The following is a 15,691-nucleotide window of genomic DNA, read 5'->3' as shown; positions in this document are numbered from 1 at the left end:
TATTCCAATGAGCAAGCATCTTTTAGTTTCATGGCTGCTGTCACCATCTGCATTGATTGAGGAGCCCAAAATATCATTTGTCACTGTTTCTGTTGTTTCCCCATCTATTTGCCATGAAGTGATGGCACCAGATACCATAATCTTAGTTGTCTGAAAGTTGTTTTTTAAGTCAACTTTTTCAGCCTCCTCTTTCACTTTCATCAAGAGGTTCTTTTGTTCTTGCTTTCAGCCATAAGGGTGGTGTCATCTGCAAAGCAGAGGTTATTGATATTTCTCCCACAATCTTAATTCCAGCTTGTGCTTCATCCAGTCCACTGTTTCTCATGATGTAATCTGCATAAAAGTTAAAGAAGCAGGGTGACAATATACAGCCTTGATGTACTCCTTTTTCCTGTTTGGAACCAGTCTGTTGTTCCATGTCCAGTTCTAACTGCTGCTTCTTGACCTGCATACAGATTTCTCAGTAGGGAGTTCAGATGGTCTGGTATTCCCATCTCTTGAATTATTTTCCACAGTTTGTTATGATCCATGTAAAGGCTTTGGCATAGTCAATAAAGCAGATGTAGATGTCTTTCTGGATCTCTCTTGCTTTTTCGATAGTCCAGTGGATGTTGGAAATTTGATCTCTCGTTTCTCTGCCTTTTCTAAATCCAGCTTAACATCCGGAAGTTCATGGTTCACATACTGTCAAAGCCTGGCTTGGAGAATTTTGAACATTACTTTGCTAGCGTGTGAGATGACTGCCATTGTGCAGTAGTTTGAGCATTCTTTGGCATTGCCCTTCTTTGGAATTGGAATGAAAACTGATCATTTCCGGTCTTGTGGAAAAATTTGCTGGCCTGCTGAGTGCAGCACTTTCACAGCATCATCTTTTAGGATTTGAAATAATTCAACTAGAATTCCATCACCTCCACTAGCTTTGTTTGTAGTGATGCTTCCTAAGGCCCACTTGACTTCACATTCCAGGATGTCCGGGTCGAGGTGAGTTATCACACCATCGTGCTTATCTGGGTCATGAAGATCTTTTCTGTATTTTTCTGTGTATTCTTGCCACCTCAGAGTCTTAATAGCCTCTGATTCTGTTAGGTCCATGCTGTTCTATCCTTTATTGTGCCCATCTTTGCATGAACAGTTCCTGCATGCAAAGTTGGTATCTCTAATTTTCTTGAAGAGATCTCTAGTCTTTCCCATTCTATTGTTTCCCACTATTTCTTTGCATTGATCCCTGCAGAAGGCTTTCTTGTCTCTCCTTGCTATTTTTTTGGAACACTGCATTCAAATGCATATATCTTTCTTTTTCTACTTTGCTTTTCATTTATCTTCTTTTCATAGCTATTTGTAAGACCTCCTCAGACAACCAGTTTGCCCTTTTGCATTTCTTTTTCTTGGGGATGGTCGTGATCACTGTACATATACAATGTACAATGTCATGAACCTCTGTCCATAGATTTTCAGACTTTCTGTCTATCAGATGTAATCATTTGAATCTACTTGTCACTTCCACTGTATAATCATAAGGGATTTGATTTAGGTCATACCTGAATGGTCTGGCAGTTTTCCCTACTTTCTTCAATTTCAATCTGGTTTTGGTAATAAGGAGTTCATGACCTGAGTCACAGTCAGCTCTGAGTCTTGCTTTTGTTGACTATATAAAGCTTCCTTTCCTTGGCTGCAAAGAATATAATCAATCTGAGTTTGCTATTGACCATCTGGTGATGACCATGTGTAGACTCTTCCCCTGTGTTGCTGTAAGAGGGTGTCTGCTATGATCAGTGCAATCTTATGGCAAAACTCTATTAGCCTTTGACCTGCTACATTCTTTACCCTAAGGCCAACTTTGCCTGTTATTCCAGATACCCCTTCACTTCCTACGTTTGCATTCCAGTCCTCTATAATGAAAAAAGACATCTTTGGGGGGGGGGTGTTAATTCTAGAAGGTCTTGTAAGTGTACATGGAGCCGCTCATCTTCAGCTTCTTCAGCATTATTGGTTGGACCATAGACTTGGATTATCATGATATTGAATGGTTTGCCTTGAAAATGAACACCTCCTATTAACGCATTTCGGACTCTTTTGTTGACTATGGTGGTTACTCCATTCCTTTTAAGGGATTCCTGCCCACAGTAGTAGATATAATGGTCATGTGAATTAAATTCACCCATTCCAGCCCATCTTAGTTCACTGATTACTAGAATGTCAATGTTCACTCAGTTATCTCCTGTTTGACCACTTCCAATTTGCCTTGATTCATGGCAATTGTTAATTCCAGGTTCCTATGCAATATTTCTCTTTACAACACCAAACCTTGCTTCTTATCACCAGTCCCATCCACACCTATGTGTTGTTTTTGCTCTGGCTCCATCCCTTCATCCTTTCTGGAGTTCTTTCTCCACTGATCTCCAGTAGCATATTGTGCACCTACTGATCTGGAGAGTTCATCTTTCAGTTTCCTATCTATTTGCCTTTTCATAGTGTTCATGGGTTTCTCAAGGCAAGAATACTGAAGTGGTTCACCATTCCCTTCTACAGTCAGGAGGGATACAGGACAAATCCCTGACAAACAAGGTTGCCGTTTCATAGCTTACTTATGTGATCATAATTCACCTCTTATCTACTTCTCTGGCACAGTGCTGTCAAATTAAGGGTTCTCGAAGTAGGAAGAAGGAGGATGGCTGTTGGAAAGGCAATAGCTTTAGTCAGTGGTTACATTTCCTGGTGACGAATATGCCATCAAGTATTTTCTCTGGAGTCAGACAGGATTTCAATGTGCCTCAGTCTCCTCATTTGTAAAGCAAGATACACATAGTATACAGCAAGTATTATCCCCATTTTACAGCAAGCAGTGGAGAAAATCACCTAAGGTCACCCAGATTATGAAGGTACAACAGAGCTTTGACAAGGGCACTATATTTAACCTGCACACTATGTCAGTGTTTCACAGATTTCTCCTTTCACACGAGTGATTTCTTTCCATAATCAACATAGCACTCTTTTATACCAATTACAACTACTGCTGTATCTGTATCTGCATGCTGCCTGTATATCATCTACTTCATGTGTCCCTTTAAGTCAACACATTTGTGTTTAAAATGAAAAGCTTCATTGCATGACAGCAACACACAGCAAGCATCATCTGCTGTAAAGAAAAGATTAAAAAACAAAAAAAAAAAAAAAAAAAAAAAAACGGTCTCTGGGACCAGCCTTATTTGTTCACATGGAAATTAGTCAGTGTTAGGGAGGGGTTGAAGACACAGTAGCATCTAGCCAATACTTTCTATCTGAAATATCATGATTGAGGACACATTTTTTTAAGACGGGATAGCTTTTCTGCTGTGTGGTTTGATGCCACATCAGTGCACTGCTTCCCTGGTGGTTCAAATGGTAAAGAATCCACCTGCAATGCAGGAGACTCAATCAGGTTCTATCCCTGGGTTAGGAAGATCCCCCTGGAGAAGGAAATGGCTACCCACTCCAGTATTCTCACCTGGAGAATTCCATGGACAGAGGAGCCTGACAGGATATAGTCCATGGAGTTGCAAAGAGTCAGACACAACTGAGTGACTTTCACTTTCAGCACACCAGGACTTTCAGCACACGGTGGCCACAATGGAGGGGAAAAGGGGTCAGTCAGTCCACATGTTGGACAGTGCAGGATAAGCCATCAGAATAGGCTCAGAAGGAGACTTCCCTAGTGGTCCAAGGATTAAGACTCCACACTCTTAATAAGCATCCTTTTTCGTGGGCCAAAAAAAAAAAAAAAAGACTCCACACTCCCAATACAGGGGGCACAGGTTCCATCCCTGTTGGGGAAGAAAGATTCCCTCATACCACTGGGCAAAGCCAAAAAAAAAAAAAAAAAAGAAAAGAAAGAAAGAAAGAAAAAAAAAAAAAAAAACAGGCTCCAAAGAAACAGAAAGGATGACCAGACCAGTGGGTACTGACCCCATGGGGTTTCCACCATGATGTTTTGACTTGGTGACTTCTCCTAAGGATCTCACCACAGTCATGGGATCCAGGGGGCCTGCAGGAGGTGCCAGCACATTGCAGCCATAACCATGTGTCCAACGTTCTGTGTTCCAGCACAACATTTCTTTCTGGAGGCTCTCCTGCCATGTGGACCTGAAGTTGCTGAGGCACACCCTGGAGCTGGATTCTTTATAGCAGCACCCATGGCCTCACCACCTGCCATCAGAGATGCAGCCCACCAGCCCAGGTTCCTGGTTCTCCACACCTCCCCCAGCAGATGCTGGACACCAACCAGGGTTCCTCCAGCTAAGAAGGTGTCTTGTGACCTTGCCTTCACTGTTTATCCAACAGGATCTTGCAGCCCTCTGAAACCCTCTTAGAAGTAGAGTAGCTGGACTATGCAATACTCCCAAACAAAGACCCTTGGCCTTCTAGGAATCTGAGCATAACACCAGAACTTCCTGGCCAGCTCAGGAGAAGGACAGAAAATCAAAGAAGTCTTCAGGTCAACCTCCAAGCCTGGAGGTATTTGTTTCACAAGGGACTCAGAAGTCAGAGATCTAACCTTGGAATTTTCAGTTGCAAATAGCATAAATACCATCAAAGTGACTTTAAAAAAGAAAAAAGATATTTGGCCACTTGACTGAAAGGTTCAGGAATGTGTGATCTCAGACCCCATGGCCACCAACACCCCAAAGGCAGAATTTAACAAGTATCTTTAAATTCTTTTGAAGTCAGTCTCTTTGTCTCTATCCCTGGACACTGTTTCCTCTAATTTGGCTTCATTTGTAGACAATAATCTACATGGGGTAAAAGATGTGGCAGGAGTGATTCAACAGAGATTTCTATTGATTGAACACTGGTTAATTCTTAAAAGGATAATTGCTTAGGAAAGATGGCTTAAATTTTTTATGTGAGATTAAAATGTCCTTATGGTTGAAATATTTTGAGTTCCTCTTCCTTTGTTATTTGCAGCCAAAAGCATGTCAACATATATAGCACATAATAAACAGTAGTAATAGTATTATATCACATGGACTCAGATGTCTACTCAAGAAATCAATCATTCAAGTGGAGTGGATATTTTCTCCATCAGATATTAATTGAGCACCTACAATGCACTGGCAGTGTCCCAGGCACAACAGACACATATCTGAATAAGACAAGATGCTTGCTCAAAAACAAAAAAAAAAAAGAAAGAAAGAAACTGAGAAATTTGACCACCTTAAAAAACATACTAAAAATTATAAGTAAGCCTTCCCAGGTGGCTCAGTGGTAAAGAATCTGCCTCCCAATGCAGGAAATGCCAGTTCAATACCTGGTTTGGGAAGTTACTACGTTTCAAGGGGCAACTAGATGCATGCACTACAACTTACTGATCGTGTGCTCAGAGCCCAGAAGCCCCAACTACTGAAGCCCACATACCCTACAGCCTGTGCTCCACAACAAGAGAAGCCACTGCAATGAGAAGACTGTGCACCACAACTAGAGAGGAGGTCCATTCTCCTCAGCTAGAGAGAAGCCCTTGCAACAGTGAAGACCCAGCACAGCCATAAATAGATACTTATTATAAAAATAAAGACATGATACCAAAGTCAAATTGAAATTGAAGTCAAAGACAATGATAAGTGTTAACCCCCCTTGATATATAAAAAACTCTTAGAAATAAATAATAAGTCAACAAACCAAATAAAAAACGATCAAAGGGCATGAACAGATATCTTACTGTATTGTTAAAAGTGCAACTGGTTCTGAAACTTATACAAAGATGTTCAAGTTCACTCATAATAAGAGAAATGCATATATATTGAGATACCAGTTTTTGCATCGGCTTGACAAAAGTTTGAAACTTTTATGACACAGTGCTGGTGGAGCTGTGGGGCTTCGTGCAGTGCTTGTGGAAGCTGAAATTGGCACAACTTGTAAGAAGAGAAAGTGGGCAACGTTTATCTTATTTGTAAGTTTGACTCGTCAATTCCACTTCTGAGAATCTATCTACAGATACATTTACATAAGCATGCATATTCTATATAGAGTTATTTTTGACAATACTGTCTGTCATAGCAAAGAATGTAAACAAACCGAATCTCCATCAGCAGTGGACTAATATTTACTGGCTGTGGGACTTTTTATTCTGTTGGAGTTTGGATCTTATTCCAAATCCAGTGAGAAGATGCCAGACGCCTGCTTTTTAAAGCAGGAGAGGGGCATAATCTGAATTCTACTTTTAAGAATCATCCTAATCTGGGGGATGGGTACCCAAGTATAATCCTCTGTGAGAAAATATCATGATGCACACTTGAGCTTGGTTCCGTAAACTGTGTATGTTATAAAATGAGAAAATACCTTCACGTTCATGAGAAAGCCACCTGTTTTTGGCCAGACACACTGCCTCTAGCCTTCCCACTGGAAACCATTCTCCCCAATGCAGATGAGAAGGGAGGATGTCCCCAGGTCACCTAAAGGGCCCCTCGTGGTCATTTTCTAGCCTCTCCCCGGTCTTCCACTTTTCTCCTGATTTCTGTCACCACAGATCTCCAAACTCCTACAAATGGACCCATATAAGGATGCAGCCTACCTTCTTTACTCACAAGGATTTGGGGAAACTCCCAGGATGTAGGGTAGACAGACTGTTCGTTCTGGGTAAAGTGAAATCTGAGTTCAGCAGGATCAGCGATTCTTTCTCAGCGCCCACAGCACGGACTATGCTGCCGGCTCAGCACCCGTGAAGCTATGCTCGCCAGTGACCACCAAACAGCACTGTGACACCACCATTGGCCCGAACTGACTGCAGTTCAGTTCAGCTCACCTCAGTAGCGTCTGACTCTTTAAGACCCCATGGACCACAGCACCCAAGGCCTCACTTCCCCGTCCATTGCCAACTCCTAGGGTCCACCCAAACCCATGTCCATTGAGTCAGTGATGCTAACCATCTCATCCTCTGCTGTCCCCTTCTCCTCCTGCCCTCAATCTTTCCCAGCATCAGGGTCTTTTCCAATGAGTCAGCTCTCCACATCATGTGGCCAAAATATTGGAGTTGCAGCTTCAGGTGAATACCCAGGACTGACCTCCTTTAAGATGGCCTGGTTGGATCTCCTCACAGTCCAAGGGTCTCTCAAGAGTCTTCTCCAACACCACAGTTCAAAAGCATCAATCCTTCTGCACTCAACTTGCTTTATAGCCCAACTCTCAGATCCATGCAAGACCACTGGAAAAACCATAGCCTTGACTAGACAGACCTTTGCTGACAAGCTAATGTCTCTGCTTTTCAATATGCTTTCTAGGTTGGTCGTAACTTTCCATCCAAGGAGTAAGCGTCATTTATTTCATGGCTGCAATCACCATCTGCAGTGATTTTGGAGACCAGAAAAGTAAAGTCAGCCAGTGTTTCCCCATCTGTTTGCCATAACAACACAGAAAGCCCAGAGATAAATCCACACACCTATGGAAACCTTATCTTTGACAAAGGAGGCAATCATATACGATGGAGAAAAGACAATCTATTGACCAAGCAGTGCTGGGAAAACTGATCAACCACTTGTAAAAGAATGAAGCTAGAACACTTTCTAACACTACACACACAAAAATAAACTCAAAAGGGATTAAAGATCTCAACATAAGGTGACAAACTACAACACCCTTAGAGGAAAACATAGGCAAAACACTCTCTGACATAAATCACAGCAGGATCCTCTATGACCCACCTCCCAAGGTAATGGGAATAAAAGAAAAAATAAACAAATGGGCCCTAATTAAGCTTAAAAGCTTTTGTGCAGGAGGAAAACTATAAGCAAGTTTTTGCACAGAAGGAAATTATAAACAAGGTGAAAAGACAGCATTCAGAATGGTAGAAAATAATAGCAAATGAAGTAACAAACAAAAAATTAATCTCAAAAATATACAAGCAACTCCTGCAGCTCAATTCTGGAAAATTAAGTGACCCAATCAAAAAATGGGCCAACGAACTAAACAGACATTTCTCCAAAGAAGATATATAGATGGCTAAAAAACACATGAAAAGATGCTCAACAACACCCATTCTCAGAGAAATGCAAATCGAAACCACAATGACGTACCATCTCAAGCCAGTCAGAATGGTTGCTATCCAAAAGTCTACAAACAGTAAATGCTGGAGAGGGTGTGGAGAAAAAGGAACCCTCTCACACTGATGGTGTGAATGTAAACTAGTTCAGTCACCATGGAGTGCAATGTGAAGATTCCTTTAAAAAACTGGAAAGATAACTGTCATATGACCCAGTAATCCCTCTGCTGGGCATACACACTGAGGAAACCAGAGTTCAAAGACACGTGCACCTGTGTTCCTCGCAGCACTGTTTTCAGTAGTAGCAACCTAGATGTTCATTGACAGAGGAAAGGAGAAGAAAGTTCTGCTACATATACACAATGGAATATTACTTGGCAATTAAAATGAATGCATTTGAATCCATTCTAATGAGGTGGATGAAACTGGAGCCTATTATACGGAGTGAAGTCAGTCAGAAAGAAAAACATCAATACAGTAGATTAACCCATATATATGGAACTTAGAAAGACGGTAACAATGACCCTATATGCGAGACAGCAAAAGAGACACAGATGTAAACAACAGACTTTTGGACTCTGCGGGAGAAGGCAAGGGTGCAATGGTTTGAGAGAATAGCATTGAAACATTTATATTATCATATGTGAAAGCTAGCACCAGCCCAGGTTCGATGCATGAGGCAGGGTGCTCAGGGCTGGTGCACTGGGAAGGCCCTGATGGATGGGATGAGGAGGGAGGCAGGAGAGAGGATCAGGATGGGGAACACATATACACCCATGGCTGATTCATGTGAATGTATGGCAAAAACCACCACAATACTGTAAAGTAATTAACTTCCAATTAAAACAAAATTTTAAACAAAGAGGTAAAATATAAAGATTAAAAGATACTTTAGCTGAGTGACCAAAAAAAAAAAAAAAAAAAATCAGCATATGAGAACTCATGAGATGCATGTCTTGAGGTGCTTATAATGTTAAATGCTTGCATTAAAAAAGAATAAAAGCCTAAGCCAATGGAAAAAAAATGTAAACTCCCTCAAAGCTTTCAGCAAAGGCCATGTATAGGAAACGTGAGAGAGGGGTGTGATGAGCTGGTACAAACTTCTTGCTGTCAGATCCTTTGTGCCTGAGGTAAGGTGGTGGCCAGCTGTGATCCTGTAATCCTCAAGGGAAATGAACATTATTCCCTATTCCCTAAAAGGAAAGGCCCCAAGTTTGACTTTCATCCTCTAAGGTCCTGGTTGGAAGGAGGGGGTCCCTATGCAGGCCAGTTATCCTGTTGGGAGCATTCATCTAGCACCCAGTCTTGTTACTTCCAGCAGTGCCTGGTCTCAGCTAGAAGAGGCAGTTCTCAGCTCTCTGTGCCCTCCCCTTACCAAGGCCCCCATACCCTGCCCAGCCGCCGTCAATGAGGGAGCCAGGTACCCAGCATGCAGCTGGCCCTCAGCCTCCTCAGTCTACCCTAATGGGGAGCTGGGTCCTGTAGACTGTGACCCATGCAGATGTCACAACTGTTCAGACATGGAGGTAGGGGTGGGACACGTTGGCCATTGCTTGGAAACCTGGGCCAGGCCAGTGAGTGGTTCCAGCAAGGGCTCTGGGACTCTGCAAGACACAGCCTGTCCCCAAGCTCCACAGTCCATTACCCAGCCCGAGGCCCGAGGGCCTGGAGGGCCCTGTGGGAAGGCTATAATGTAGCTTTCACTGCATTGTGCTGAGAGGCTTTCTGTTGACAGTGTTGGGTTTTCTAGCTTCACTAATGGTCTTGGGCTGAGGCCTACAGCTCTCTTACATCCTGCCTCTATTACAGTATCTTCCTTGATGAGCTTATTCAACCCGGGACTAAAACTTGGTAACCTGGACCATTATGGGCCATTTCAACTAGCCCAATGACCACACTCTACTCTGTTTTCATAATGCAGGGATTTCAACTTAACAATGTCATGTGATGTAAAAGCTTTCGCCTTCCTCTAACTGAACTATTTAACTTAGCATAACACTGCCTAGGTCATATATTGCCAAGGGGGCCATCGATTATTTATTCATTGCTGGAATTAGTTGACATGTAATCTATTTCAAACAATTATTATTGGACTATAGTTGCATCACAAGGTTGCTTTAGTTTCTGCTGTACATATGTCAAAGCGAATCAATTTTAGGTGTACATATTTCCCATCATTTTCTGATTTCCTTCCCATTTACGTCACCACAGAGCAGAGCAGAGTCCCCTTCTTCTTTTCCTTTTCTCAAAACTCAATGAAGAAAGAAATTAACTGGGGGTTAATTACTACACAGTATCGTGATGGTTTCTGCCATGCATCAACATTAATAAGCCATAAGTATGTAGGGGTCCCACCCATCCTGGAACCACTCCCATATCCCTTCCTATGCTATGCTTCTGGGTTGTTCCAGAGCCCTTGCTATGCATGCCCTGCTTCATGCAGATGAAAATCTGAGAGATGATTTTTCTGCATGAAATATGGAATTTTCTCTATTTCACTTGTGAGAACATGGATGCAGATGTTTAAACATGAAAAAGGAAATCTGTATTTCATGTTTGAAACCGTACTTGTATAAGTTTCTTCCTCGTATATTGAATCTTGTCTGTTTCACATATAAATATTTGTGCACACTGTTTCCTACATGAATGGGGAAATCTATATATTTCAGATATGAAAAATTGAGCATATGCTTTCCTGCTTGAATTGTGAAACTGTATGCCTTGCCTATATGGAAACCTCAGTGAAATTTTACTGACATGAAGTTAACTAATTAAGATATGGGGAACGAATATGGAATTGGAATCACCTCTATTTTATAAATGATATTCTCGGCACCACTGTTTCTTTGTGAAATACTTAATTCTTTGTATTTCCCAAATATAAAGCAATGACTGTCCACCATGAAATATAGAGTTCTCTGCATTGCATGTATGAAAATCTATATTGCCTGTATGAAAAACTTTCCTTCATGAAAGTTGGATTTCTCTATATTTCATATTTGAAGATCAGAATGGACATTTTCCTCAGAGAAATAAGGAGGTCTGTGTCTTTCATATGAACCACTGGTTCTTCAGTCTCTGAAACACCTGTTTGCATCTGTGTCACTGTTCCTTGTATGTGTGTGTGTGTGTGTACATGTGTGTGCTAGTGTCACGTGTGTGTGTGTGTGTGTGTGTGTGTGTGTGTGTGTGTCTGGTCTAAGGCATGTGCTCAGTGTGAAACACCAGACATCCTAGGAGACAGAGTGTGAGCATGGCATCTGTCCAGGCACTTAAGTGTGCCCACCTTAGCTGTTCGGCTGGGAGGCAGGAGTAACTAATGGTCAGGAGGAGCACGTTGCTCCACTTCAAACACTTCCCAGAGAAGCTCTGTTCCTCTGGGAAGTGCATCCACAGATGCACATCCTTAGCCACCCGGCTGCCTGCTCTAAGCCAGGCCAGGGGACAGGCCAAGAGCTGAAAGCCCGCAGGTCAGGGGCTCCAGGGTGTCTGGCTTGGGCTGCGTTGTGGGGCCTGGACAGTGAGCTGAGGAAAGTGCTCTGCTTCTTCATCAGAGGATGGCTGCATTCCTGACATGGCTCAAGCCTCAGGCACAAGTTGAGAGATGCACTCTGCAGCGGGTGCACCTTGGTGAGGTCAGCATGAGATCCGCCCACTTCCCCGTGCCACCATGATCCCCTGCACCGCCCCCCGGCCCCCCAGCCCCACGCCCTGCCCAGGGCTTGTAGCTTGGATCCGAGGTGAGCCCCTCTGTCCCTGAGGTACCCACGAACCCTGTCTCACCTGTGTGGATCCCTGAGTACACGGAGTCACCCGCTGCCCCAGAGGCAATGTCAAGCTTGAGGATGGCTGCAGCATCAGGTTCAGGTTCTTTGCCTTCACCTCCAACTGGTCTGGCTCTCCCAGTCGCTGGTCAGGCACTTCTGCACTGTTGGTCAGGCAAACGGCTTGCGTGGACCGGTGTACTCTGCGCAGGGCCGAGTTTGGCCACTGGGTCACCTGCGGCCAGAGTGTCCAGAATTCCAAGGGGCGTGTCCTGGTGTCTGGAGGTCAGGGTGTGGAGTTCAGCCCCTTCCGGCCACCATCCTATTCGTGCATGGGGACACACAGTTCTGCGCATGAGTGTCTCCCCTTCCCTGCTCATTGGCTGTGGGCAAGGAAGCTGTTGGTAGTGCCACATAGGCTGCAGTTGGTGGGCAGGCTGTGCAGGCTGCCTGCTGTGTTCTCGTGGCCAGCTTCTTCGCCTCTCCGGGCTAGGACCAGAACACCATGGAGAGTGAGATGGGGCCAGGGGAAGGCAGCATCAGCCCGGGATCCTGGATCTTGTGAGCCCAGGTCTTCACGAGGAAGGGGCCCTGGGGCCTAGCAGCCTGGTGGGGTGACAGAGGTGATGCAGGCCCCAGGTGGTGTGCCAAGCGAGGAGGCCACCCTCTACTGGGTGGAGGCAGTGGAGGAAGGTGCTACCCTGGAGGAGGGAGAGATATCGGGAATCGGGCAGGAAGTCCAGCTGCTGGTGTTAGACGTCATGGAGGAGGTGGAGCTGGTGGTGTACGAGGAGCAGGAGCAGGTGTCCTCGGAGGAGCAGTGCCAGGAACATCCAAGGCCCGGAGCTCCGAGTGACCGGCCTGCACTGGAGGTGCTGGCGACCCTGCAGCTGGAGCTGGAGCCTGTGAATAAGAAAGCCCAAAGGGTGCACGCTCGCCTGAAACATAAGAACTGTCAGAGGCGGATGCTGAATCTAGAACACAGAAGTGCCATCACCCAGGGAATCCGTGGTTTCTGGATTAAAGTTGTATGCCTTGCTGTGGTGCTTGAGATTTTTTTTTTTTTTTTTTTAACCTGTGCTATTGCAGGAACAGTTTATAGATCTGAGAGTTCTGGTATAAAATTTATATTTTTGGATGATGGGTATTGGTGACCGTCCTGCATATCTGTTCCTGATATTAGGTGTGATGTCCTTGCTATTCTGGCTAGCACAAATTGGTACTTGGGCTTTTCTTGCAGAGGTCCCAGTCAGAATTGTCCTTAGCACCAGGGACTCTTCAGAGAAAAGGCTTATCTGGAATCCAGGTCTTCTTCCAAAAGCTGAGTGTATTTGGGGGGAGGTTGGCAGTGTATGTGCTCATACTGGTTGTAGCTAGCAGTGTGTGTTCTCCAGAAGTAAGCTAACTTTCAGGGGGCTGAGATGGAGCTTAGGGCCTTCCTGTTAGGAAGAGAACCTCCTTCTGGTAGTGCATTCCTAGGCACAGCCTTGTCTGGCGTTCAGACAGTCTTCATCAACAGAAATGTGATGAGTTAATTAGGAGCAAGTTGAAGTCAGACAGAGCCATGTTACCCTTTAGGCTAGGTTTGTTCTTCTGGCACTTTTACCTCGAGCATCTAGAGGCTCCTTGACCTAAAGCAGTTTACGAACCACCCCAAAATGTCATGTCTGATGACCAAACAAGACCAAGACATGCTTCACTTCATGACCAACTTGAAAGTCAGGCAGGGGACACTGATCATTGAGGAGGGGAGGTGACTGGGAAGGGGAGAGGATGTGGTTTATCCCTGAAGACAGGAAAAGGCAGCTCTTCTGTAAAGAGGTTTCACACCCACCCACCTCCCACCTGCCACACTTTGTCCTGGCAGGTGGAGGAACTCCAGCATCCCACTCATCACTGCATGATCACATTTTCCTTTCAGAGGAATACGTATTTCCAAAAAGAAGTAATTGTTAAGAAGTATCTCATTAACGTCACTGGTAAGAGGCAGCTCCCTGGATTTTGGGGGGTGGGGGCAGAAAAGTGGAGGTTGAATTGGAAAGTGATTTAGGTGTTTCTCCCATATTCCTTCTCCTGCAAGATACCAAGTATCCTGTTCCACTCCAATTCAGTCGCACCAGGGGTTTGAACGTAAGGCATACAGCCACAGGAACCACAAGAGCAGCGTTAACTTCTTCAACTGGCTCTCTGACCACAGCTTCACAGGATCTGACCAAATTGCTGAGGTGGGGTCCCACGTGGGCACTGGGCCAGATTGGTGATTTATATTGGAGTTCTTGGCAGTGCACGGGAGGGCTCAGGGCCTAGCCGGCCCTGTGCTGACCTTGCTCATTGCCCTGGAAGGTCATCATAAAGGATCTGTGGCCCAATCCTTTGCAGTACTAGGTGAGGAGGAAGGCTCCAGCATGAGAGGTACTGGGAGGACGAGAGGTGAGGAGCCCAAGGGCTGAGCACTGGCATAGCTGTTATCCAGGAAATTGGGTCGTTCTTCCACTTGTGGAGAAAGTGAGACTCTGCGGAATCCAGAGTGACACCAGGGCCTGAGGGAATTGGCAAAAGATAGGAGTGGTAGATAACTCTAGTAAAAACCAGGTTCTAACTGGAGAAGCTGAGGTAGATGAAGTGGCCTGGTGAGGCCAAAGTCACTCCAATTGATATCTGGCTCGGCTGCACATCTCTGAACTGTCATTCCATGGCCAACAAGTCTACCCTCAGGCTTCTCTTAAATTGGGGCCCACCTGCTATTCTTTATGAAGTCCCCTTTCCACATAGGTTTGTGAGTCTCTTTTCTGCAAGGCTGTGGCCCACTGACCATCCTTTGATTCCATTTTGATCATTACACTTGTTTTGTTGGTGTTGTTGCTTTTAATTTTCTTCTGTATCTTTTTCACCTGCACCCTCATTCTGAGAATACTGACCACTGTGCAAGATTATGAAGAATAGTCTTTTATTTGTTTTAACTGGAGGATAATTACTTTACAGTACTGAGACAGGTTTTGCTGCACATTGGCCAACATGAATCGCCCATGGGTATACACGTGTCCCCCAAATGCTGAACGTGCCACCCACTGCCCTCCCCTGCCTGTCTTTCTGGGTTGTCCCTCAACATGACTTTGGTTGCTTTGCTTCACGCATCAAACTCGCACTGGTCATCTATTTTACATAAGGTAATGTAAATGTTTTAGAAGAATTTTCTCAAATTAACCCACCCTCAAGTTCTCCCACTGAGTTCAAAGTCTGTTCTTTATATGTCTGTGTCTTCATTTGCTGCTCTGCATGTTGGATGTGCAGTACCTCCTGCATGGTCCTCAACTCCATATATTTGTGTTAACATACAGTGTTTATTTTTCTCTTTCTGACTCATTTGACCCTGTATAATAGGATCCACGTTCATCCCATCTCATTAGAACTGACTTGGCCACATTCCTTTTTAGACCTGAGTAACATACAATTGTGTATCTGTATGCCAACTTCCTTATCCCTTCATCTGCCGATGGACATATAGGTTGCTTCCATGTCCTAGCTATGGTAAGTAGTTGTACAGTGAAGACTGGGGTGCATGATGTTTGGTATGTGCTTAGAGGAAATGTGAAAGTTCACAGACACTCTCTCCTGGGAACTGTCTTGCAAGTTTAAAGCTGTCTTTAGTGTTTGCAGAGAGGGTAGGTTTACATATGTGTGTCTCTAGTCTGTTTTGAAAGGAACCCCCTGATTTTGAGAAACAATGATGGAGTGTCCCCCTTGACCTAAAATAGGATACCTAATAAGCTGCTTCACATGCAGATCAGTGGCCAGCATAGTGCTCTTGGACTGGAAAGTAATGAAGGGTGGCCTGGATCGAGGGAAATGGATCGAGAGGGAGACACAAGTAAACCTGAAATAATTCCAAAGGATAAATATAGAGCATCAAATAATTGTA

General features: G+C 44.3%; 1 protein-coding gene across 1 annotated transcript; it reads left to right on the top strand.

The window, feature by feature from the left end:
• Positions 1–12,398: 12,398 nt before the first annotated feature.
• LOC133053510 (testis-specific Y-encoded protein 3-like) lies at positions 12,399–14,157 on the top strand. Its single transcript, XM_061138094.1, has 5 exons — positions 12,399–12,800; positions 13,413–13,490; positions 13,640–13,758; positions 13,853–13,997; positions 14,116–14,157. The coding sequence occupies exons 1-5, from the start codon at positions 12,399–12,401 to the stop codon at positions 14,155–14,157; spliced, it is 786 nt and encodes a 261-aa protein (XP_060994077.1).
• The last annotated feature ends 1,534 nt before the right edge of the window (positions 14,158–15,691 follow it).

Source organism: Dama dama, chromosome Y, assembly GCF_033118175.1.
Source record: "Dama dama isolate Ldn47 chromosome Y, ASM3311817v1, whole genome shotgun sequence".
NCBI lineage: Eukaryota > Metazoa > Chordata > Mammalia > Artiodactyla > Cervidae > Dama > Dama dama.
Note: the sequence above shows the minus strand (reverse complement) of the source record. Positions and strands in the feature narration are given on the sequence as shown.